The sequence below is a fragment of the Oncorhynchus tshawytscha genome, linkage group LG01 (assembly GCF_018296145.1).
Source record: "Oncorhynchus tshawytscha isolate Ot180627B linkage group LG01, Otsh_v2.0, whole genome shotgun sequence".
Lineage (NCBI taxonomy): Eukaryota > Metazoa > Chordata > Actinopteri > Salmoniformes > Salmonidae > Oncorhynchus > Oncorhynchus tshawytscha.
In genome coordinates, this window is record NC_056429.1 from 82,802,763 (window position 1) to 82,826,657 (window position 23,895).

General features: G+C 41.0%; 1 protein-coding gene across 3 annotated transcripts in view; it reads left to right on the forward strand.

The window, feature by feature from the left end:
• Nucleotides 1-23,895, forward strand: part of LOC112258191 — a 67,950-nt gene that overhangs the window by 16,539 nt on the left and 27,516 nt on the right. For all 3 annotated transcript variants that reach the window (XM_024432391.2, XM_024432407.2, XM_024432397.2), the window contains exons 10-13: nt 809-937; nt 2,669-2,844; nt 3,005-3,076; nt 5,073-5,132. In XM_024432391.2, coding sequence (XP_024288159.2) covers nt 809-937; nt 2,669-2,844; nt 3,005-3,076; nt 5,073-5,132 — 437 coding nt within the window. The remainder of the gene's footprint in view (nt 1-808; nt 938-2,668; nt 2,845-3,004; nt 3,077-5,072; nt 5,133-23,895) is intronic.

Below are 23,895 nucleotides of genomic sequence, written 5' to 3' on the forward strand. Positions count from 1 at the left end.
ACCCTTCCATAACCAGGATGACGCTGGGCCAATTGTGCACCGCCTCATGGGTCTCCCGGTCATGGCCGGCTGTCTGTAGTGGTGCCTCAAGCACTGCAATGCAGTGTCTTATACCGCTGCACCACTCGGGAGGTGGAATTACCATTTTCTAAATGCGATTTCTGACGACTGTTGTTGGATGCACTAATCAGGTTACGCCCCCAATGCATATGGGTCCGGTACGTTTCTCAATGTCCATTTTTAAATAAAAATTCTACCGTTCAAATGTCCAGTGCCACAGACATGGTACACACACGCACGTGCCACACCACATGCCTGATGCCAACCATGACACAACAACTTACTCAATTTTAGACTCAGTAAGGCTATTAATAAGTTAACACCAATTAGACTCTGGATAAGGATTCATTTTTTAAAATCAGTCTGCTGCACAAGTGGTTGCTACATGTACTTATGATTCCATTTCTATCTGCCCAGTTTTGTGGCATATTCTTACATGCTTTTGTAGTTGGCTTTGGAGAGGATGTTTTTGTGTAATTTTCTATTTCAGTGTTGTGTCTCTACATGGAGGAGGGGTTACCAAGAGGAAAAAGCAGCTCTTTGTCCCCCTATAAAGACTTTGTCCTAACTCCTCTTTCTGTCTGCGTGTGTCCTCCTAGCTGATATAATTGGAGCATTAGGGAGTAAGTGAAGCCTCTCAGTCCCAGACCATGGGAAGAGGAGGAAGCAGCTGTTTATCCCCTACAAAGACTGTTCTGACCAGGCTTTTTCTCTGTCTCCCGCTCTGTGTGTCTGTGTATGGCTGAAGGAGGAGATAGAGGGGGCTCCCACAAGGGAAAAAGGAAGAAGCAGCTCTTCATCCCCTACAGAGATTCTGTTCTGACCTGGCTCCTGAAAGACAGCCTGGGAGGAAACTCCAAGACCATCATGATAGCAAGTATGGTTGATCTTAGTCAGTGGTATTCAAATTGGTGTCACAATCCTATATTTTAAAAATATATAAAAATAAGAGGACATATTATTATAATGGACAATATAGAGACTTTTTGAGAATAATACATTGAAAAATAACGTGAGTAAATATAATTATTGGATAACTTGATTTTGATGAAAATGTAATGAATTGAAGGTTATTTCTTGTTGATGAAAAAATAGAAATGTACTGATTTTAAAGGTTGCCATTAGATTAAGGGTTGAGGTCATGAAATAATTGGTGTCCCTACTGAAAAAGTTTGAATACCACTGATCTAATTCCTACCTCTGACACCACAGTGTAACACATTCTTTGTTCCCTCCACCAAGCCGTTAAGCGATGTCTTTACATGTTGATAAGGGGGACTAGTAATGTAACCTATTTGGTAGGGAATATTCATATTATTCCTTTGGGTATTACTGTTTAGCACAGCTGCTGATTTAAATACAGGCTCGAGTTAGTTATCCTCCTTTGCGACGGATTTACGTTATATTGATTTTTACAATTTGATTTAGTATTTTTGGGGGGGGAGATGTATATTAAATATTAATCCAATATTGAAAAGGGCTGGAATTAGTCTAATTTAATACATGATGGGTATTACTTTTCCTTTACATGAAAGGGAAGGGTAACACTCGGCGTGTCGGAATTCCTAAACTACTAGAATGGCCATCCTGACCGTTGATATTTCAACTGTGTAAATATTCCAGAATAAATAGTGAAATGAATCTATTTTTTATGTTTAAAATATGTCATATATGAAACCTCAGGACACCAAATGTAAATTGTAATCAGACAGAAAATGTATTGATTGATCCAGAAGCGCATAAGTAAATACTAAAATAAGATGTATTTTCTGCTTGTAAGACAGTCGTTGTCTGCCCAGCTAATGCCTGACCCAAACTAAGCCTAAACTATATATATATTTTTTTAATTTGACCCCTTTTTCTCCCCAATTTCGTGGTATCCAATTGTTGTAGTAGCTACTATCTTGTCTCATCGCTACAACTCCCGTACGGGCTCGGGAGAGACTAAGGTTGAAAGTCATGCGTCCTCCGATACACAACCCAGCCAGCCGTACTGCTTCTTAACACAGCGCGCATCCAACCCGGAAGCCAGCCACACCAATGTGCCCTTAACCACTGCGCCACCCGGGAGGCCCCAGCCTAAACTATATTGAAACTAAATTCACACACACATTAGATGTAGTCTAAAGACAAGATTTAAATTGACAGTAGTCTGATGGGTATAAAATTGTCTTAATATCATTTAAAGAAAATACAAATCTTTGACCTTAACAAAATATTAATTTATTTGTGATATATTTTAAATTGATTTATTTAACTGGTCTATTGTTACTTGTGGACACCTGGCTCTTTTACTGTTAATATGCATACAGTCATTTTGAGGTAGAAATGCAAAAAGTTTTTGTATTTTTGGGGTATTTATCTCAAAGTACTACTACTAAAATACACTTAGGAAAAGTCAGGGACAAATATGTTTTTATTGAAATTAAGTTATTAAAAATACTACATTGAAAACGGTCAGATTTTTGTGGTGTTTCTACTGTTAACTTGGCCCCAGACAGTTGATCTGAGATCGTCTTACGCTTCAGTCATGGGATTATCATTTGCTTTAACTCCTGTACAGGGGATTTTTAGTAAGCGATGTGTTCCTGTCAATGTTCCCGCCCAGCTCTTTCACCCGCTGACGTGAACTACAGTGAGACACTGAGCACGCTGCACTATGCTAACAGAGCTAAGAACATCTTCAACAAGCCCACAGTCAACGAGGACAGCAGTGTTACAGTCATCAGAAAACTGCAGGAGGAGATTGTCAGACTGAAACTTCTAGTGGAGAAGAACAACCAGGTAGATGGGGAGGGTGGGTGTGTATGTTAAAGCATTTGGCTAATATCTGTACATGTGACTCTCCAGCAAAGCAACCAGGTGTGTGTGTGTGTGTGGGGGGGGTTTATGTAAGGGTATGTTGAAGTACAATGCTCATACAGTATGGCCTCTCCCTCGCCAGGCTTGCCTTTCTCCTCAGGATCTCTCCAAGACACTGAAGGTGGAGGAGAAACTTCACAAGAATGAGGTCAAAGTGAGTGCACTTTTCAGGCCTACAGGAAGTGTTCCTGGGTTGACTTGTGTATGTTTCTCAGTGTGACTCCTAAGGTCTTGGGTTCTATTCCTGCTGGGATCGTCCTACACATTCTAAAGCTGGATGCATTCACTGTAGCCTATTGTGTCTGCCAGTACCTAGTGGAATGTACTAGAGGTCGACCGATTATGATTTTTCAACGCCGATACCGATTATTGGAGGACAAAAACCCCGATACCGATTAATTGGCCGATTTTTAAAATGTGTGTGTATGTATATATATCACATTTTTGTAATAATGACAATACTGAATGAACAATGAACACTTTTATTTTAACTTAATATAATACTAATGGGCTTTTGGATGGGTGTTCTTAAGGTGATTCCACAGGGTGGTATTCTTTTATTTAGCCGTTGCTGACCCCATGCTTACATCTTTATCACAAATAAGACACCTTGCTTTCCCTGCTGCCAATTCCATGTAATAGTCTCATACTGGTGCTCTTTTCTCTTTTTCATAATTCCCATGACACCTTCAAGCAACATCTGAAAAGCTGTTCCTTCATTCATTTATTCATAGAATATTTTTAGATTCACTTAAAATAAGGTCTGTTTCTCATGTAGGCTTACACCACCTCGCCAATTTTATAACTGTGTAGATATCCATAGGACAAGGAAACTGATCAATATTGGCTAAATGTAAGCGAAGATCATATATAAGCTAAGATTTTTTTTGTAGAGTGGATTTATGAAAATATTTTGACAAACGTTACCTTATCCTAGTGAGATTTACATGGGTATTAAAACCCCGAGGCGGTTTAAGCCTGAACCCTAACCTGCACGAAACAAAGACCTTATTTGAAGTAGATCAAGACATTCTCCATGGAAGACATGAACGGTAAAATAACGAAGGAACCCCCTTCAAGTTCAGCTGCAAGTTATTACAGGAATTATAACGCGTCAACTATTTCTCTCTAATAGTCTAATACCTTTGACTTACGAGCCTGCTGCTGCTGCCACACCTCAGTCAGACTGTTCTATCAAATATCAAATCATAGACTTAATAATAATAAACACACTGAAATACGAGCCTTAGGTCAAATCTGGAAATTCTGGAGATTTTATCTAACGTGTGGCATACACGAGTCTAAATATTCCTGTTACATTGCACAACCTTCAATGTTATGTCATAATTACATAATTTCTGGCAAATTAGTTCGCAAAGAGCCAGGCAGCCCAAACTGTTACATTTACTCTGACTCTGCGTGCAATGAACGCAAGAGAAGTGACAATTTCACTTGGTTAATATTGCCTGCTAACCTGGATTTATTTTAGCTAAATATGCAGGTTTAAAAATATATACTTATGTATTGATTTTAAGAAAGGCATTGATGTTTATGGTTAAGTACACATTGTCGCAACGACAGTCGTTGATTGATTGTTTTTTATAAGATAAGTTTAATGCTAGCTAACAACTTACCTTGGCTTACTGCATTCGCGTAACAGGCAGGCTCCTCGTGAGGCAGGTGGTTAGAGCGTTGGACTAGTTAACTGTAAGGTTGCAAGATTGGATCCCCCGAGCAGACAAGGTAAAAATCTGTCGTTCTGCCTCGTTCCTAGGCCGTCATTGAAAATAAGAATGTGTTCTTAAATTCCTTGCCTAGTTAAATAAAGGTGTAAAAAATAATAATAATAATAATCTGCAAAATCGGCGCCCAAAATTACCGATTTCCGATTGTTATGATAACTTGAAATCAGCCCTAATTAATCGGTCGACCTCTAGAATGTACAGAATGTGTTTCTCTGCAAATATGAGAAGTTATATGTCAATGTTTTGTGACTACAGATCTGTTCTCAACAGTTCTCTCAACAACTGGAAATGCATAAGTTTAGCTTTTTTAATTAGAAAATCAACAGTTATTTCTGGTTGTTTATTAGTTAGACCGCTAACTCATTTATCCTGCTTTGTAGTAAACCCTTCTGTGCTCTCCCACAGGTGTTAGAACTGACCAGGGAGTGGACCAACAAGTGGGGGGAGACCCAGAACATTCTCAAGGTACGCAAATATGTCAGTTAATCATTTATTTTTTTACAATTTATTTGACAATTGAGAAATGCTACAACCACACATGTGGCGCAATGGATTTCAAATGATGATGACCAAGTCAAACACATTTCCATTGTGGCCCTGAACAATTATGGAGATTAATAAAACAAAAGGCCATTGTAGCTTTTTTCTTTTTTTTGGTGGAAGGAGTATGCCCACTCATGGTGAAGACTGGTGGCAACCCACTTCAGTTTGATGATAGTGATGCCAGATGGTGGTGATGCAGTTGGCAATCCTTCCTCTGTTACTGTTTTGGATCTAAACCTTCGTACAACATTTTCTTTGACTCACACAATTTACGCTAGATGAGAGATTCTCTCTCTCACTCATCCCCATCACTGGCATATCGGTTAATGCATTGGCTGACTCATAAGTCAGCAACAAAGGCTCTCCACTAGATAGATGATGATATCATGTACTAATTTTCTAGCATCTGGGGTATGCTGGAATGTAGAATGAGTCTTGGGCACTGGAATGTCAGTCACTGTGTAAACCTAGTGAACAGTAAGACATTTGAACCTTTTCTTTCTCTCCATTTGTGTGATTATCAGTCACACTTTCTCAGTCGAAAAAGATGGCTGTGTGTCAGTGTCTCAGCTTTGGGCTCTGTCTGACCGTCTGTCTAGATCCACGGCTCCCTCAGAAGGCCATAGGCATTTGACATGTATAAGCACTATTTATCTTTTAGTCTGTATCCCAAATGAAACCTATTCTCTTTATAGTGCACTACTTAGGGTGACATTTGGGACTCATACTTAGTCTTGGCTGCCTGGCTTCTCATCTCACATTTCTGTTGCTAGAATCATCTCTTGTTTGTGTGGCAGCCAAATAAGATTACAAAAAAGTTCTTAAATATCCAGGGACCAATTTGCTGTTGGTTCAGTCAACTCAGAACCTCTATCCCAAATGGCACCCTATTCCCTTTATAGGGCTCTGGTCAAAAGTAGTGCACTGTATAGGGAATAGGGTGCCATTTGGGATGTGGTAAGAGGCTCAGCAGGCTTCATAGTGCTGTCTGGTGTATGGAAATGATTTGGTTGCTACTCGGCACAGTATAATCACTTGATGTAGCAGGACTTTGGTGGAGTATATTCTAGTTTTCCAGTAAATGAACATTTTGTTTTCTGCTTATTAGTTCTTCTGTCGTGGAGTGATTAGCTAGCTATGCTGATTATAAACTAAATAATGTTGCTTGGAAAGAAGAACCAAATTGTTTGGAAATTAAAGTTGGGGTATTTTGTAAGTAAACTTTGTTTGGGGGATTTTGCAAGATTGTATTATAACAATTGCACTAAGCCACACTGGCCACTTGATTTAATACTGAAACTTGCTCGTCCATGTACCCTTTTGTCTTCTTAACGATCAGCCCTTCGATTGGGTCTGTTAGTTTACCCACTTCAATCAGTGTAGATGAAGAGGAGGAGACAGGTTAAAGAAGCATTTTTAAGCCTTGAGACAATTGAGACATGGATTGTGTATTGGTGCCATTAAGAGGTTGAATGGGAAAGACAAAATATTTCAGTGCTTTTGAACAGGGTATTGTGGTAGGTGCCAGGCACACCGGTTTGTGTCCAGAACTGCAACGTTGCTCGGTTTTTCATGCTCAACAGGTTAATGAAGATAATATGTACATGTAGGTAGAGTTATTAAAGTGACTATGCATAGATAATAAGAGTAGCAGCGGTGTAAAAAAAGGGGGGGGGGGCAAATGGAAATATTCTGGGTAGCCATTTGATTAGATGTTCAGGAGTCTTATGGCTTAGGGGTAGAAGCTGTTTCGAAGCCTCTGTGACCTATACCTGGTGCTCCGGTACTGCTTGCCGTGCGGTAGCAGAAAGAACAGTATGACTAGGGTGGCTGGAGTCTTTGACAATTTTTAGGACCTTCCTCTGGTGTAGAGGTCCTGGATGGCAGGAAGCTTGGTCCCAGTGGTGTACTGGGCCGTACGCACTACCCTCTAGTGACTTGCGGTCGGAGGCTGAGCAGTTGCCATACCAGGCAGTGATGCAACCAGTCGGGATGCTCTTGATGGTGCAGCTGTAGAACCTTTTGAGGACCAATGCCAAATCCTGCCAAGTTGACACAACAGTGGGAAACATTGGAGTGAACATGGGCCAGCATCCTTGTGGAATGCTTTTGACACATTGTAGAGTCCATGCCCCGACAAATTGAGGGCAAAAGGGGAGGAGGGGGGCTGTGCAACTCAATATTAGGACGATGCTCCTAATGTTTGATATACTCGGTGTATATATACAACCGGTCTAAAGTGTTTGTTTTTTTTAGAACACCTACACATTCAAGGGTTTTTCTTTATTTTGACTATTTGCTTCATTGTAGAATAATAGCGAAGACATCAAAACTATGAAATGACACATATTGAATCATGTTGTAACCAAAAAAGTGTTAAACAAATCAAAGTAGCCACCCTTTGCCTTGATGACAGCTTTGCACACTCTTGGCATTCTCTCAACCAGCTTCACCAGGAATGGTTTTCCAACAGTCTTGAAGGAATTCCCACATATGCTGAGCACTTTTAATTCACTCTGCGTTCCGACTCATTCCAAACCATCTCAATTTGGTGGAGGCCAGGTCATCTGATGCAGCACTCCCATCACTCTCCTTGGTCAAATAGCCCTTACACGGCCTGGAGGTGTGTTGGGTCATTGTCCTGTTGAAAAACAAATGATAGTCCCACTAAGAGCAAACCATATGGGATGGTGTATCGCTGCAGAATGCTGTGGTAGACATGCTGGTTAAGTGTGCCTTGAAGTCAAAATAAATCAGACCGTGTCACCAGCAAAGCACCACCACATCATAACACCTCTTCGTCAATGCTTTATGGTGGGAAATACACATGCGGAAATAATCCGTTCACCCACACCGCGTCCTACAAAGACACGGCAGTTGGGAACAAAAATCTCCAATTTGGACTCCAGACCAAACGATACATTTTCCACAGTTCTAATGTCCATTGCTCATGTTTCTTGGCCAAACAAAGCAAGTCTCTTCTTATTGGTGTCCTTTAGTAGTGATTTCTTTACAGCAATTCGACCATGAGGGCCTGATTCACACAGTCTCTGAACAGTTGAATTTGATGTGTCTGTTACTTGAACTCTGAAGTATTTATTTGGGCTGTATTTTCTCAGGCTGATAACTCTAATCGTCTGCATCAGAGGTAACCTTGGGTGTTCCATTCCTGTGTGGTCCTCATGAGAGCCTGTTTCATCATAGCACTTGAAAAAGCTTTCAGAGTTCTTGAAATATTCCATATTGACTGACCTTCATGTCATAAAGTACTGATGGACTGTCGTTCTTCACTTATTTGAGCTGTTCTGGCCATAATATGGTCTTCGTCTTTTACCAAATAGCTCTATCTTCTGCATGCCACCCCTACCTTGTCACAACACAACTGGTTGGCATTATATTCTACACACTTTTAACAAGGGACACGTGTTAATTGGGACACGTGTTAATTGAAATGCATTTCAGGTGACTACGTCATGAAGCTGGTTGAGAGAATGCCAAGCGTGCAAAGGGGGGTTACTTTGAAGAATCTTAAATATAAATTATATTTGGACTTGTTAAACCTTTTTTTGGTTACTACATGAATCCATATGTGTTATTTCATAGTTTTGATGTCTTCACTATTATTCTACAATGTAGAAAATAGTAAAAATAAAGTGAAACCCTGGAATAAGTAGGTGTCCAAACGTTTGACTGTGTGTGTATGTCTGTATACTGGAATACTTATAAATGGTCATAAAGCAACCCAATATGGAGTTAGTTGCAGGTTTTCCTACATTCCAGTTGCCTGTTTACAAAACAGTCTAACCAGCATTTCCCTTTCTTCCTCGTTCCGTCCCATGTAACTGCTGCTTATAGTTCCTGTATCCTACCAGCGGGTGTCAGTGTTGCTCTGCTGAACCTCAACATGACGTTGCTATTTAATTTTCCAGCTATTTAGCTTAAATGGCATCCAGCTGACATTATAGCTGCTTAAATGGTCCTGAAGTCAACATCTGACACTGGGAGAAGAGTGAGGGAGAGAAGGGGAAACTCATCAGACATGGCTAATCGCTTACTCTCTCTACATCCCATATGGCTCATCAGTGTGCCGGAGATAGAGTGGGAGAGAATTTCAGTCTTCACACTTAAGCGTGCAAACCCAGAGTTTTAGTTGATGCTACTCAGGCCCAATGAAAGAGTTAGTTGATGTTCACTTCAGCTTCACAGAGTTGACAGGTTTTGAGGCAAAAGTTGGAAAAAGCGTTCTAGCGGGTGGGGAAAACACAGGTCGCGCAGCCACTCCATTTGAATCTCAATTGCATTTCCTTGATTCCTCTCGTCTCCTGCTCAAAATCTATTGGATGAGAAGTTGAGGGGAGAGACCTCTGACCTTCTCAGTCAATGGATTTTGAAAAGGTGAGGAATCAAGGAAAAGCAGTTGAGTTTCTCACATGGACTTGGCCCAGCTGAGACAAGTTGAAAATGACTCAATTTACTTTCACATTGAAATTGGTTCAACTTCTCAAGTAGCTCTTGTCAGGCCTACAGTGTCTACATGGACTAGTCCTAGATGGTGTTTGTTCCCCACATGGGGAACATGACCCTCAAACAGAGAGGGTCATACTCTAAGGCTTGGAAATATTGGGTATAAACCAGTGGAGGCTCCTCAGAGGAGGAAGGGGAGGGCCATTTTCTGTGAATTTCATAAAACAAAAAATACTGGAACATTAAATGTTATCCTTTTCAGATACAACTATACTACATATATTCACGTCACCAAATAATTGATAAAAACAGGTCTATCCTCAACAGCACACAAAATTAAGGAAAAGAGAGAACATTGCTTGCTAACTATATATAAATAAAATACACAGTTGAAGTCGGAAGTTAACATACACTTAGGTTGGAGTCATTAAAACTCGTTTTTCAACCACTCCACACATTTCTTGTTAACAAACTATAATTTTGGCAAGATGGTTAGGACATCTACTTTGTGCATGGCACAAGTATCTTTTCCAACAATTGTTTACAGACAGATTATTTCACTTATAAATCACTATCGCAATTCCAGTGGGTCAGAAGTTTTACTTACACTAAGTTGACTGTGCCTATAAATAGCTTGGAAAATTCTAGATAATTATGTCATGGCTGTAGAAGCTTCTGATAGGCTAATTGACATAATTTGAGTCAATTGGAGGTGTACCTGTGGATGTATTTAGAGGCCTACCTTCAAACTCAGTACCTGTTAGTGGAATTCTAAATTCCTCTGTAGTATTTCCCAATCAGAATTATTACTCTGTCAATGCATTCTAAAGGGATTGTAAGACCCAATATTTTTTATAAGAAATGGACAGAGTCCCGGTCTTAAGTCAGGTAACAGCGTTTAATTCAAGAGAGTACTGGTACATACACATTTTTCCACAAGTTATAAACTGAAAATGACGTCAGCGTTTTCTAAATGTTTTATCTCTTAGAGGCCCTATAGTTTCTCGAGCTTTCGCTCGACGCCTGAAGTCAAGGTCAGTCAGTATAAATCAGCATTCTAGACAGTCTGGAGATAGTCCGTTCCTGCCACCTGGAGATTGTACAAATGAATGAACTAAGTAACAGACCTTCATTGTTACTAAACTCCTGACTACATTATATACAATTGGGAATGGGAGCAAGAGAGAAAATTCATATATGTACAGTACATTATAGCATTTGGACTAGTCAGTTCTGATTGGAATGTATATATAATTAGTCATTTCAACCATAATTTCCTCCAACAGTACCTCTTTGCTTGACATCCTGGGAAAATCAAAATAAATCGGCCAAGACCTCAGAAAAATAATTGTCGACCGCAAGTCTTGTTCATCCTTGGGAGCAATTTCCAAACGCCTGAAAGTACCACGTTCATCTGTACAAACAATTGTACGCAAGTATAAACACCATGGAACCACGCAGCCGTCATACCGCTCAGGAAGGAGACTCCTTCTGTCTCCTAGAGATAATTGTACTTTGGTGCGAAAAGTGCTAATCAATCCCAGAACAACAGCAAAGGACCTTGTGAAGATGCTGGAGGAAACGGGTACAAAAGTATCTAAATCCACAGTAAAACGAGTCCTATATCGACATAACCTGAAAGGCCGCTCAGCAAGGAAGAAGCCACTGCTCCAAAACCGCCATAGAAAATCCAGACTACGTTCTGCAACTGCACATTGGGACAAAGATTGTACTTTTTGGAGAAATGCCCTCTGGTCTGATGAAACAAAAATAGAACTGTTTGGCCATAATGTCCATCGCTATGTTTGGAGGAAAAAGGGGGAGTCTTGCAAACAGAAGAACACCATCTCAACTGTGAAGCACAGGTGTGGCAGCAGCATGTTGCGAGGGTGCTATGCTGCAGGAGGGACTGGTGAACACAAAATAGATGGCATCATGAGGGAGGAAAATTAGGTGGATATATTGAAGCAACATCTCAAGAAATCAGTCAGGAAGTTGAAGCTTGGTCGCAAATGGGTCAATGGACAATGACCCAAATGGACAATTACCACAAGCATACTTCCGAAGTTGTGGCAAAATGGCTGAAGGACAACAAAGTCAAGGTATTGGAGTAGCCGTCACGAAGCTCCAATAGAGAGAATTTGTGGGCACAACTGAAAAAAATGTGTGCGAGCAAGGATGCCTACAAACCTGGCTCAGTTACACCAGCTCTGTCAGGAGGAATGGGCCAAAAATCACCCAACTTATTGTGGGAAGCTTGTGGAAGGTTACCCAAAACATTTGACCCAAGTTAAACAATTTAAAGGCAATGCTACCAAATACTAATTTGAGTATCTTCTGACACACTGAATGTGGTGAAAGAAATAAAAGCTGAAATAAATCATTCTGTCTAGTATTATTCTGACATTTCACATTCTTAAAATAAAGTGGTGATCCTAACTGACCAAAGACAGGTAATTTTACTAGGATTAAATGTCAGGAATTGTGTAACTGAGTTTAAATGTATTTGGCTAACGAGTTTGTAAACTTCCGACTTCAATATATATATATATTTCACTTAGCTTGCAATGCAGCTAGCTAGTTTAGCCTACTCAAACACCAGGTTCAAACAGAGAGGGATGCTATTTTAGCTAGCTGGCTTTGGCTATCCAACACTGGAACTCTTCCAAGTCAAAGTAAGCTTTTGGTTTTATTAATTTACGGCATGATTTGTCCAACGCATTAGTTCTAGTAGCCATGTTGACTGACGTTAATATGGTGAAAACAATGTAGGCTTGGTGTAGCGGTTATGGTATGAAAGTTTTTATTTTTTTCTTCTCTTTTTCACCTAGTCACAGACAGCTGTTGTACATGTAACCGATGTGAAATGGCTAGCTAGTTTGCTGTGGTGCGCGCTAATAGCGTTTCAATTGGTGACGTCACTTGCTCTGAGACCTTGAAGTAGTGGTTCCCCTTGCTCTGCAAGGGCCGCGACTTTTGTGGAGCGATGGGTAACGATGCTTCGTGGGTGTCAGTTGTCTGTGTGCAGAGGGTCCCTGGTTCGAGCCTGGGTAGGGGCGAGGGGACGGACTAAATTTATACTGTTACGTACACACCCTCGATTACACATAACTAGCAGCCACATATAAACCGCATCACTTTGCTCATTGTATATATAATTCCTTCTTCCGTCTATGCTCGCTCTTCCTCTTTCCTTTCCTCTTTGCTTGTTGACTTCAGTGCACAATACAACAGCTGTAACCCAATCATGCACTACTGTGTACAGCAAGCATGTTAGCAGTTACAATTGCGGGCCCCGGTGACAATAAATTAGCCAGCTATGCAGTGCTAGCTAGCTAGCTGTAGCTTGTGCTTTTCATTACTAGATTCCTTCTCTGAGCCTTTGTTCTCTGCAGGAGCTCTGATAGGTTGGAGGATGTACTCCGGAGTTGTCATAATTACTGTGTACGTCTATAGAAGATGGTGAGAACTATGAGCCTCCTAGGTTTTTTGTATTGAAGTCAATGTACCCAGAGGAGGACAGAAGCTAGCTGTCCTCTGGCTGCACCATGGTGCTACCCTACAGAGTGCTGATGAGGCTACTTTAGACCTACATTGCCAAACAGTGTGTTTTTAATCAGTTATTTAATGACGTGAATATATTTAGTATAGTTCCATCTAAAACGGATAACTTTTTAAAATGTTTCACATTTTATGCAATTCACTGACGATGGTTTACTGAGGAGCCTCAACTGATTCTCGCCAAAAGATGTATAGTTCTTGAGTGGAACAGCGTCCACCCTCCATTGCACAGTCGAAGGCTGTGTTCTTGAACTGCTGCAAGGAAACCACTACTAAAGGACACCAATCCATCCACACATAATGGATGCAAATAAAATCTAAAATTAAATAACAAAAAAGGCAACAGCATCAGTAAGCCATACAAATATACAAGTCAAAAAGGAGGGCCTGGCCCTTGTATATCTATAAACGGTCCACAGGTGGAATGAAATGCATATTTTATACTTTAAAACAGGCAAAAATTAAGTTTTATAGTTTTTTAAAAAGTGAACCAGTGGACATTTTGTCTTCGCTATTTTTGAATTCTGTGCAGGGTGACGAGTGGTAGAACCAGCCATGGAGCCAGGGGTACGGTGTGGAATGCAGGGGAGGTATTAGTGGCTATTGTGTGTGGAGACGGGTTAATTCTGTTGATGAGAGCTGCTTCGCTTCTCCCTGAAAGGGAAAGGCTATGAGACTCCCACCATGGAGCCAGGGGTACGGTGAGGAATGGGGGGCATATTAGGCGCCTCGTCGTTAGAGAAAGAGAGCAGTGTAAACACAAGGTTAATGCCATTTCTCAGGTCGATTTTTTTAGAATGCAAATGGCACCCAATTCCTCATTTAGTCCACTACTAGAATATATATATATAAAGAAAGAAAGAAAGAAAGAGAGAAAGAAAAAGACCACTCTTGACTGTAGCCCTATGGGCCCTGGTCATAAGTACTGCACTAAATAGGGAATGGGGTGGCATTTGGGACGCATTCAAAGATTGGTTGCAGGGTTTGTGGGAAAGGCAGCCTCTTGGAGGGAAGTAGGGAAAAGGTGGAGGGAGAAAGATTCCAAAATGTTCTCATTTCCTGCTGTATCCTTTCACGCATGCACACACAAGATTGCAGGATGTACCTGCACATGTTTGGGGAGAGGTGGCGCAGATGATTGCAAACCTGTTCTTGTAGTGTTGGTAGCGTCCCAAATGTAGCCCTATCCCCTATATCGTGCCCTACTTTAGTTTAAAAAGTGCACTATATACGAAATAGGGTACCATTTGGGACACACTTTTGGAATGAAAAACATGATGAAAAAATATGAGGAGTTTCGCCCTCTTGATTTGCGGAAAGGGAGACTGTTACTTTCTGGAAGTTTTATATTGTCGTGAGAGCCAGTGCCAACGGAACTGTTACTTGGGTTGGATGAATCTCTCTCCGTCTGTCTGTCTGTGTCATCAGACTCCTTTTGATCGTGCTATGTTAAGCACATCGGACAGTAGAGATTAATACATGTAAACATTGTTTTCTGATACTCCCAAATGGCACCCTATGTGTGTGTGTGTGTATATTTATTATTATATATTTTTTTCAGTTTTTAAACAACTAGTTGAATTCCATTTCTTTCTGATTTATTTTCTGTCAGCTCAAAGCACACATCGCACAGTTTCTCTAGAGAGAAATCACATCCAGCCTGAAGATGCAATGTAGTAGGGAGTTGTAGTTTCCATCAGGCTAATATTCTACGTAGTTTACCGCATACAAAATGATAATTAACTACATTGCGCATCTACTTGTCCGGTCTGATTCAAAAGACCATACGCCTGCTACAGAAGAGACAGTAATCTGTGATCGATCGTGAGGAGATCTAGATAGAGCTGCTGTTGCTTCGTGAGGTATCTCTACCTGAAAATACATGATCAAAGTGATTTTGAAGAACTACAAAATTGTGATTTCTGTCAGAGCATACGCAGCAGCTCTAAAGAGATGAGATTATAACTTGGAATGAAAAGTCTTCAAATAAAACAAATGTAATATACACAACATTAAATATTTTAAGAAAGTAATGTGAATAAAATACTGGTAAGTGATAGACAGTAATGGGCATTCACTACCATCATGGGACATTTTTTAAATATATTTTTTTATTCTCTTACAGCATTTACCCAAATAATCGAAATCGAAAAACCATGATTGTTTTTGATAGTCGAACCAACCACAAAAAGCACTAATCGCTCGCTCAGTACTACATCTGGGTCATCCCCACAGACTGTCTTCGGTTATTCCGCCATTGTCTTTGGTCTGTCATTTCTACATTATATTTAATCATTAAGGGATTCCATGACATTCTAGTATCCACCCTGTCAGCAGTTAGGCCTTGATGTATCATTTGAGATGACCTTTGTGATTGTTCTATCTATAACCTTTACATGAGCAATAGAGCTCAATTTCAGATGGCTTGACTCGACTTGACTCGCAGTGGAAATCAATAAGCATTCAAGTTGCTGCTGTTTTTGAGCCCTTAACTTCAATCAAGTCCACAGTAAATCCCATTAATGCCTAGATCTGTAATCTATGAGCTTCATTCTAATGTCTTTGGCGACTTCCCTTAGACCTGCCCTGAATGGAGAAGTCTTGTGCTTTTTTTATTGAAGTGTTTCAGTATGGGTTTCTGTACGTGAGCTGGACAGACTGGTGACTTTCTTGCAAGCTGGACAGGTGCTTTGCTGTCCAACTGTGTAGTTTGTTTGATATGTAGAGTAAAGTAGGGAAACTCCTAGGTGTCTGGAGATTCTCAGAAACCCATTTAAAGATGGAATCTGCATGTAGGGGATACGGCGCAACTGTCCATCCCACGGCAATTATTGTTTTGTTGCCGAAGCAGAGCTGGGGAGCATTGCACATCGTAATTTTTTGTTGTTGCAGTACCTTTGCTGCTGTTCTAGTGTGTGTGTGTGCAATGATGTCGGAGGTGTAAAACAACAGAGCTAGCAGTAACCTTTTTGTTTAAATATCGAGAACAGACATGTCAGTTTCACCATTATGGAGTCTAGCTTTAAAGACATCTGCAGTTGGGTGACATTTTAATAATGCAATGTCTGCTCTCAAAGCCTCAAGCATTTTGTTGCAACTCCTAAATATAAAACCCAATAATGCAAATATCTGTGATGTGTGAACTTAATTTCAACTTCTTTGGAGAGATATCCCCCCCAAGTTACCACAATACTGTTTCATTTTGAGATGGCCTACTACCCTACTCTGCCCTCTGCTATCTCTGTGGGAGGAGTTTTTGATGTGTTGTAGTGTGGGCTCCTGACGGATTAAGTAAAGTTTGTGCCATATTTTATAAAATATATTGGAAATCTTACTCACTAGTTTTCTCATCATAGCTCTCCGATGGATAGAAGCTCTCATCAGAGCTCTCATGGACAGGTGGTGGGCTGACCTTGCAGTGGAGTTACTTTTAATTTATGTAAAGTGAAGTAGGGAAACTCTGAGTGGAAGTGCTCACAAATGCATGAAAGCCATCATCTGCAGTTGGGTGAAATTTTAATGCGAGTTTAAATGCTGCCCAAGCCTGGCTGATAGATGAGGTGTGTGTGAGTGTTTGTGCCCAAGCTTGCCCAAAAGATAATTACGTCCACCACCTGCCTCAATCAAGGGATGGAGAGTGGCATCATGCTGCATGGCCTGGCCCTATACTCTGATTTGGTCTGACTAAGAAAGAGAATCTCATCTACCCATCCTGTCTCAGGGAAGTGTGTTTCCAGGCCTTGTAGTTAATTAAAGGGTTCCTTCACAGACTTCATTAGAGGTGAAGAGAGGAGCCTGGCAGATTAATGCACTGTGTCACTTCACTGAGACAGGACTGGGAGATGAGACACACAGACACACTGAAGGAGTTAGTTTGTTATTCAGCAGGAGCCACTGACTGAAGGGAAAAGGCCGTTTAGCCTTGACCCCAAGGTGGGAAGTCTGCTCTGTTTTTAATGTCTGGTGCCATTTCATCAATGTCAATAGTCATAACACTGGTGACTTGTATTCTGTTTGTTTTTCAGCCTCTATTATAGAATATATACACACACACACGGCTGTCGACTCCCTCTCTCAGGACAGTTTCCTGACATTAGCCCAGCTCCCATACTGTGGGCAGTGAAGCAGACAGATCGCCGATGGAAATGTAGAATTGTAGCTCTCTGCACTAAAGCTTTAAAAATGTCTTCCACAGATCAATTCCATTTATCCTGCCTCTTATCACCCTCTTCTGACGTGCAGAAACCTAAAATGCATTAAATACATATTTAGCAGTGATTTCTGGACAAGCGGCATGGATTTTTCCACCTGAACATTCATTGATTTGAGGCTGACTTGAGTTTCTGATGCGACCAAAGGCTAACGTGGGGGTGTGACTGCCTGTAATGTGAATGTCAGCACTATAGGGCAGCATTCATCTCACACACACACTATAGGGTAGCATTAATCAGACGTGTGTGTGTGTGTGTGTGGCGTATGGACGTAAAAAAACCTTTTATTAGTCAGTGTTTGACATGGAGGTTTCTGTGTGAATAAATTAAAAATGTTCAAAAAGGAAAATGGTTGCTATGGCCATGAAATTGTTCAAAAATTGTTCATATTCACCGGATCCTTCAATCTTTCCTCGGGAAGATGGTGCATTGAAAGATAATTTGGCACAGAGAAAACACATCACTTGTTATATAAAGGGCTTATAAGTAAGCATTTCACTGTAAGGTTGTATTTGGTGCATGTGACAAATACGATTTGATTACTAGGAGGGCAACATGCAGTGCCTTCAGAAAGTATTCCTGCCCCTTGACTTATTCCACATTGTGGTGTTACAACCTGAATTCATAACAGCAAACTTTTTGTTTCTCTCACCCATCTACACACTACCACATAATGACAGTGAAAACATGTTTTTAGACATTTTTGTACAGAAATATTTAATTTACACAAGTATTCACACCCCTGAGTCAATACATGATAGACTAAAGCTGTCTGTGTAAGTCTAAGAGCTTTCCATACCTGGAAAATTCTTCATTCTCTGTTAAGTTGGTTATTGATCATTGCGAGACAACCATTTTCAGGTTTCGCCTTAGCTTTTCAAGCCGTATTAAGTTAGTTTTAACTTGGCTACTCAGGAACAGTCAATGTTGTTTTGGGAAGCAACTCCAGTGTATTTTGTTTTTGCCTTGTTTTATGTTACTGTCCTGCTGAAAGGTGAATTTTTCTCCCAGTGTCGGTTGGAATGCAGACTGAACTAAGTTTTCCTCTTGGATTTTGCCTGTGATTAGCTCTATTCTGATTATTTTTTATAAAAATACAAACAACTCCCTAGTCCTTCCTGATGACGGGCATACCCATAACATGCTCCAGCCACCACCATGCTTGGAAATATGAAGTGGTACTCAGTGACGTTGGATTTGCCCCAAACATAATGCTTTGTATTCAGGACATAAAGTACATTTACTTGCCACTTTTATTTTGGCAGTTTAGTGCCTTATTACAAACAGGATGCATGTTTTCGGAACATTTTTTATTCTGTATAGGCTTCCTGTCATTTAGGATATTAGCCTAGTAGTTAGAGCATTGGGCCAGTAACTGAAAGATTGCTGGATAGAATCCCCAAGCTGACAAGGTAAAAATGTGTCATTCTGCCCCTGAGCAAGGCAGTTTACCCACTGTTCCCCGGGCGCTGCCGACGTGGATGTCGATTATGGCAGCCCCCCGCACCTCTGATTCAGAGATGTTGGGTTAAATACGGAAGACACATTTCAGTTGAATGCATTGTACAACTGACTAGGTATCCCTCTTTCCCTAGTATTGTGGAGTAACAATGTTGTTCCATCCTCAGTTTTCTGCTATCACAGCCATTAAACTCTTAACTGTATTTAAGTCACCATTGGCCTCATGGTGAAGTCCCTGAGCAGATTCCTTCCTCTCTGAAAACTGAGTTAGGAAGGACTCCTGCATCTTTAGTGACTGGGTGTAGTGCTAGAAAATCAAATTATAATTAATACACTGTTTGCTTTGGTATTTTTATTTTTTTCCCATCTATCAATAGGTGCCCTTGGAAAACCCATGGTCTTTGGTTGAATCTTTGTTAGAAATTCACTGCTCAACTGAGGGACCTTACAATTATCAGTATGTGTGGGGTACAGAGATCAGGTAATCATTCAAAAATCATGTTGAACACAGTGAGTCCATGCAACTTATGTGACTTAAGCAAATCTTTACTCCTTAACTTAATTAGGCTTGCCATAACATAGGTTGAATGCTTATTGACTCGAGACATTTCAGCTTTTCATTTTTTATTAATTTTTAAACTGTTCTGAAAGCATTATTCCATTTTGACATTATGGGGTATTTTGTGTAGTCCAGTGACAATCTCAATATATAAATTTTAAATTCAAGCTGTAACACAACAAAATGTGGAAAACATCAAGGGTAGTTTCTGAAGGCACGCTATACCTTGTTAGTTTCTGAAGGCACGCTATACCTTGTTAGTTTCTGAAGGCACGCTGTACCTTGTTAGTTTCTGAAGGCACGCTATACCTTGTTAGTTTCTGAAGGCACGCTATACCTTGTTAGTTTCTGAAGGCACGCTATACCTTGTTAGTTTCTGAAGGCACGCTATACCTTGTTAGTTTCTGAAGGCACGCTATACCTTGTTAGTTTCTGAAGGCACGCTATACCTTGTTAGTTTCTGAAGGCACGCTATACCTTGTTAGTTTCTGAAGGCACGCTATACCTTGTTAGTTTCTGAAGGCACGCTATACCTTGTTAGTTTCTGAAGGCACGCTATACCTTGTTAGTTTCTGAAGGCACGCTATACCTTGTTAGTTTCTGAAGGCACGCTATACCTTGTTAGTTTCTGAAGGCACGCTATACCTTGTTAGTTTCTGAAGGCACGCTATACCTTGTTAGTTTCTGAAGGCACGCTATACTTGTTAGTTTCTTATACCTTGTTAGTTTCTGAAGGCACGCTATACCTTGTTAGTTTCTGAAGGCACGCTATACCTTGTTAGTTTCTGAAGGCACGCTATACCTTGTTAGTTTCTGAAGGCACGCTTACCTTGTTAGTTTCTGAAGGCACGCTATACCTTGTTAGTTTCTGAAGGCACGCTATACCTTGTTAGTTTCTGAAGGCACGCTATACCTTGTTAGTTTCTGAAGGCACCTATACCTTGTTAGTTTCTGAAGGCACGCTATACCTTGTTAGTTTCTGAAGGCACGCTATACCTTGTTAGTTTCTGAAGGCACGCTATACCTTGTTAGTTTCTGAAGGCACGCTATACCTTGTTAGTTTCTGAAGGCACGCTATACCTTGTTAGTTTCTGAAGGCACGCTATACCTTGTCAGTTTCTGAAGGCACGCTATACCTTGTCAGTTTCTGAAGGCACGCTGTACCTTGTCAGTTTCTGAAGGCACGCTGTACCTTGTTAGTTTCTGAAGGCACGCTATACCTTGTTAGTTTCTGAAGGCACGCTATACCTTGTTAGTTTCTGAAGGCACGCTATACCTTGTTAGTTTCTGAAGGCACGCTATACCTTGTTAGTTTCTGAAGGCACGCTATACCTTGTTAGTTTCTGAAGGCACGCTATACCTTGTTAGTTTCTGAAGGCACGCTATACCTTGTTAGTTTCTGAAGGCACGCTATACCTTGTTAGTTTCTGAAGGCACGCTATACCTTGTTAGTTTCTGAAGGCACGCTATACCTTGTTAGTTTCTGAAGGCACGCTATACCTTGTTAGTTTCTGAAGGCACGCTATACCTTGTTAGTTTCTGAAGGCACGCTATACCTTGTTAGTTTCTGAAGGCACGCTATACCTTGTTAGTTTCTGAAGGCACGCTATACCTTGTTAGTTTCTTTACCTTGTTAGTTTCTGAAGGCACGCTATACCTTGTTAGTTTCTGAAGGCACGCTATACCTTGTTAGTTTCTGAAGGCACGCTATACCTTGTTAGTTTCTGAAGGCACGCTATACCTTGTTAGTTTCTGAAGGCACGCTATACCTTGTTAGTTTCTGAAGGCACGCTATACCTTGTTAGTTTCTGAAGGCACGCTATACCTTGTTAGTTTCTGAAGGCACGCTATACCTTGTTAGTTTCTGAAGGCACGCTATACCTTGTTTTCTGAAGGCACGCTGTACCTTGTTAGTTTCTGAAGGCACGCTGTACCTTGTTAGTTTCTGAAGGCACGCTGTAACTTGTTAGTTTCTGAAGGCACGCTGTACCTTGTCTGTTTCTGAAGGCACGCTATACCTTGTTAGTTTCTGAAGGCACGCTGTACCTTGTCTGTTTCTGAAGGCACGCTGTACCTTGTTAGTTTCTGAAGGCACGCTGTACCTTGTCTGTTTCTGAAGGCACGCTGTACCTTGTCTGTTTCTGAAGGCACGCTGTACCTTGTCCGTTTCTGAAGGCACGCTGTACCTTGTCCGTTTCTGAAGGCACGCTGTACCTTGTCCGTTTCTGAAGGCACGCTGTACCTTGTCCGTTTCTGAAGGCACGCTGTACCTTGTCCGTTTCTGAAGGCACGCTGTACCTTGTCCGTTTCTGAAGGCACGCTGTACCTTGTCCGTTTCTGAAGGCACGCTATACCTTGTCCGTTTCTGAAGGCACGCTGTACCTTGTCCGTTTCTGAAGGCACGCTATACCTTTATATTCAGAAGAGGTGAATGGGGTTTGGAGGGTGTGCTTAGAGTAACAAAATCGCTGCCAAGGCAACGTCTACTCTTCCTGGGGTCCAAACAGGAAACCCAAATAAAATGAATAATATACAGTACATGATACAATACGAAATATATCTGTCTCTGGCGGGAATTCCACTAACGGTCCGTATGTAGCCAAACTTAACTGCTGTTCATTCTGTTCCGACGACATAAGTTCTGCTTCCATGAGCAGATCCAATGCTAGCATCAGTAATTCTACATTTGTTGTTAGCCCAGCAAGCAGGGACACTGGCCGTTGTGAATCTGATGCAGCCGAAGAGCTACTGCTCCCTTCCCCGGGAAAGCATCGAACAACAGACGGGGACGTTGGACCATCGAAGAGGCGCAAATATGATCAACTACATTGATTTGGGGTTCACTTATATTGGGTGTAGTGCCTTTTCTCAGCCACAGTGAGTTTTTTTTATATGTGCGAAAGTAATCTCTCAGCTCAATGAAACCTTCACTCTTGCACAAACATTTAGAAACAAAACATGCCAAGTTGAAAAATTAGCCACAAAGTTTTTTGAGTGAAAATGTAAGGCTTTTGAGTAGTAAGACGTATAAAAGCAACAGATACCATGAATGAGAAGGGGCTCAAAGCGTCTTATATGGTGAGCTACCAAGTGGCTAGAACAGGCAAGTCCCATACTATTGTAGAGGACTTCATTCTTCCTGCTGCCGTGGATATGGCTGGGACAATGGTGGGGGAAAAGACCCAAAAAACTGTACAGACAATGCCTTTATCAAACAACACTGTTTCACGACGCATCAGTGACACGGCAGGAGATGTTTTGAAACAATTACTGCGTTGCGTACAAGCCAGTGAATTCTATGCATTACAGCTGGATGAGTCAACAGACGTGGTGGGCCTGACACGGCTCCTGGTATATGTCCTTTACGTTTATGGGGGGTCAATTAAGGAAGACATCCTCTTCTGCAAACCACTGGAAACCAGGAGGAGGATATTTTTTAAGTACTGGAGAGCTTTGTGACATCAAATGGACTGGTCAAGATGTGTTGGTATATGCACTGTGATGGCACAAAAGCCACAAAATAGTGGAGTGGTAATGCACGTACAAGCAGTTGCTCCCTGACGCCACTTGGGTACACTACAGCATCCACCGAGAGGCTCTTGCTGCCAAGGGAATGCCTGACAGCTTGAAAGACATTTTGTACACTACAGTGAAAATGGTTACCTTTGTTAAAGCAAGGCCTCTGAACTCTTGTGTATTTTCTGCACTATGCAATGATATGTGCAGCGACCATGTAACGCTTTTAAAATATACAGAAGTGTGCTGTATGTGTCTTTTGACTATGTATGACTGTCTGTGTCTAACTTACACTACCGTTCAAAAGTTTGGAGTCACTTAGAAATGTCCTTGTTTTTGAAAGAACTTCTCGCATGGAATAGCCTTTATTTCTCAGAACAAGAATAGACCTGACGAGTTTCAGAAGACATGTATTTTTTGGGGGCCATTTTGAACTTGTAATCGAACTGTGACTGTTTGTGACCCTGACTGTGTCTGATTCTGTGTCTTTGACTGACTGTGACTGTGCTGATGCTCCAGATACTCAACTAGTCTATTGTATGTTTTGTTTATCCCATGTGTAACTCTGTGTTGTATGTGTCGAACTGCTTTGCTTTATCTTGGCCAGGTTGCAGTTGCAAATGAGAACTTCTCAACTGGCTTACCTGGTTAAATAAAGGTGAAATAAAAAATAAAGGCCAGTTTTATTGCTTCTTTAATCAGTACAACAGTTTTCAGCTGTGCTAACATGATTGCAAAAGGGTTTTCTAATGATCAATTAGACTTTTAAAATGATAAACCTGGATTAGCTAACACAACGTGCCATTGGAACACAGGAGTGATGGTTGTTGATAATGGGCCTCTGTACGCCTATGTAGATATTCCATAGAAGTAATCAGTTTCCAGCTACAATAGTCATTTACAACAATAACAA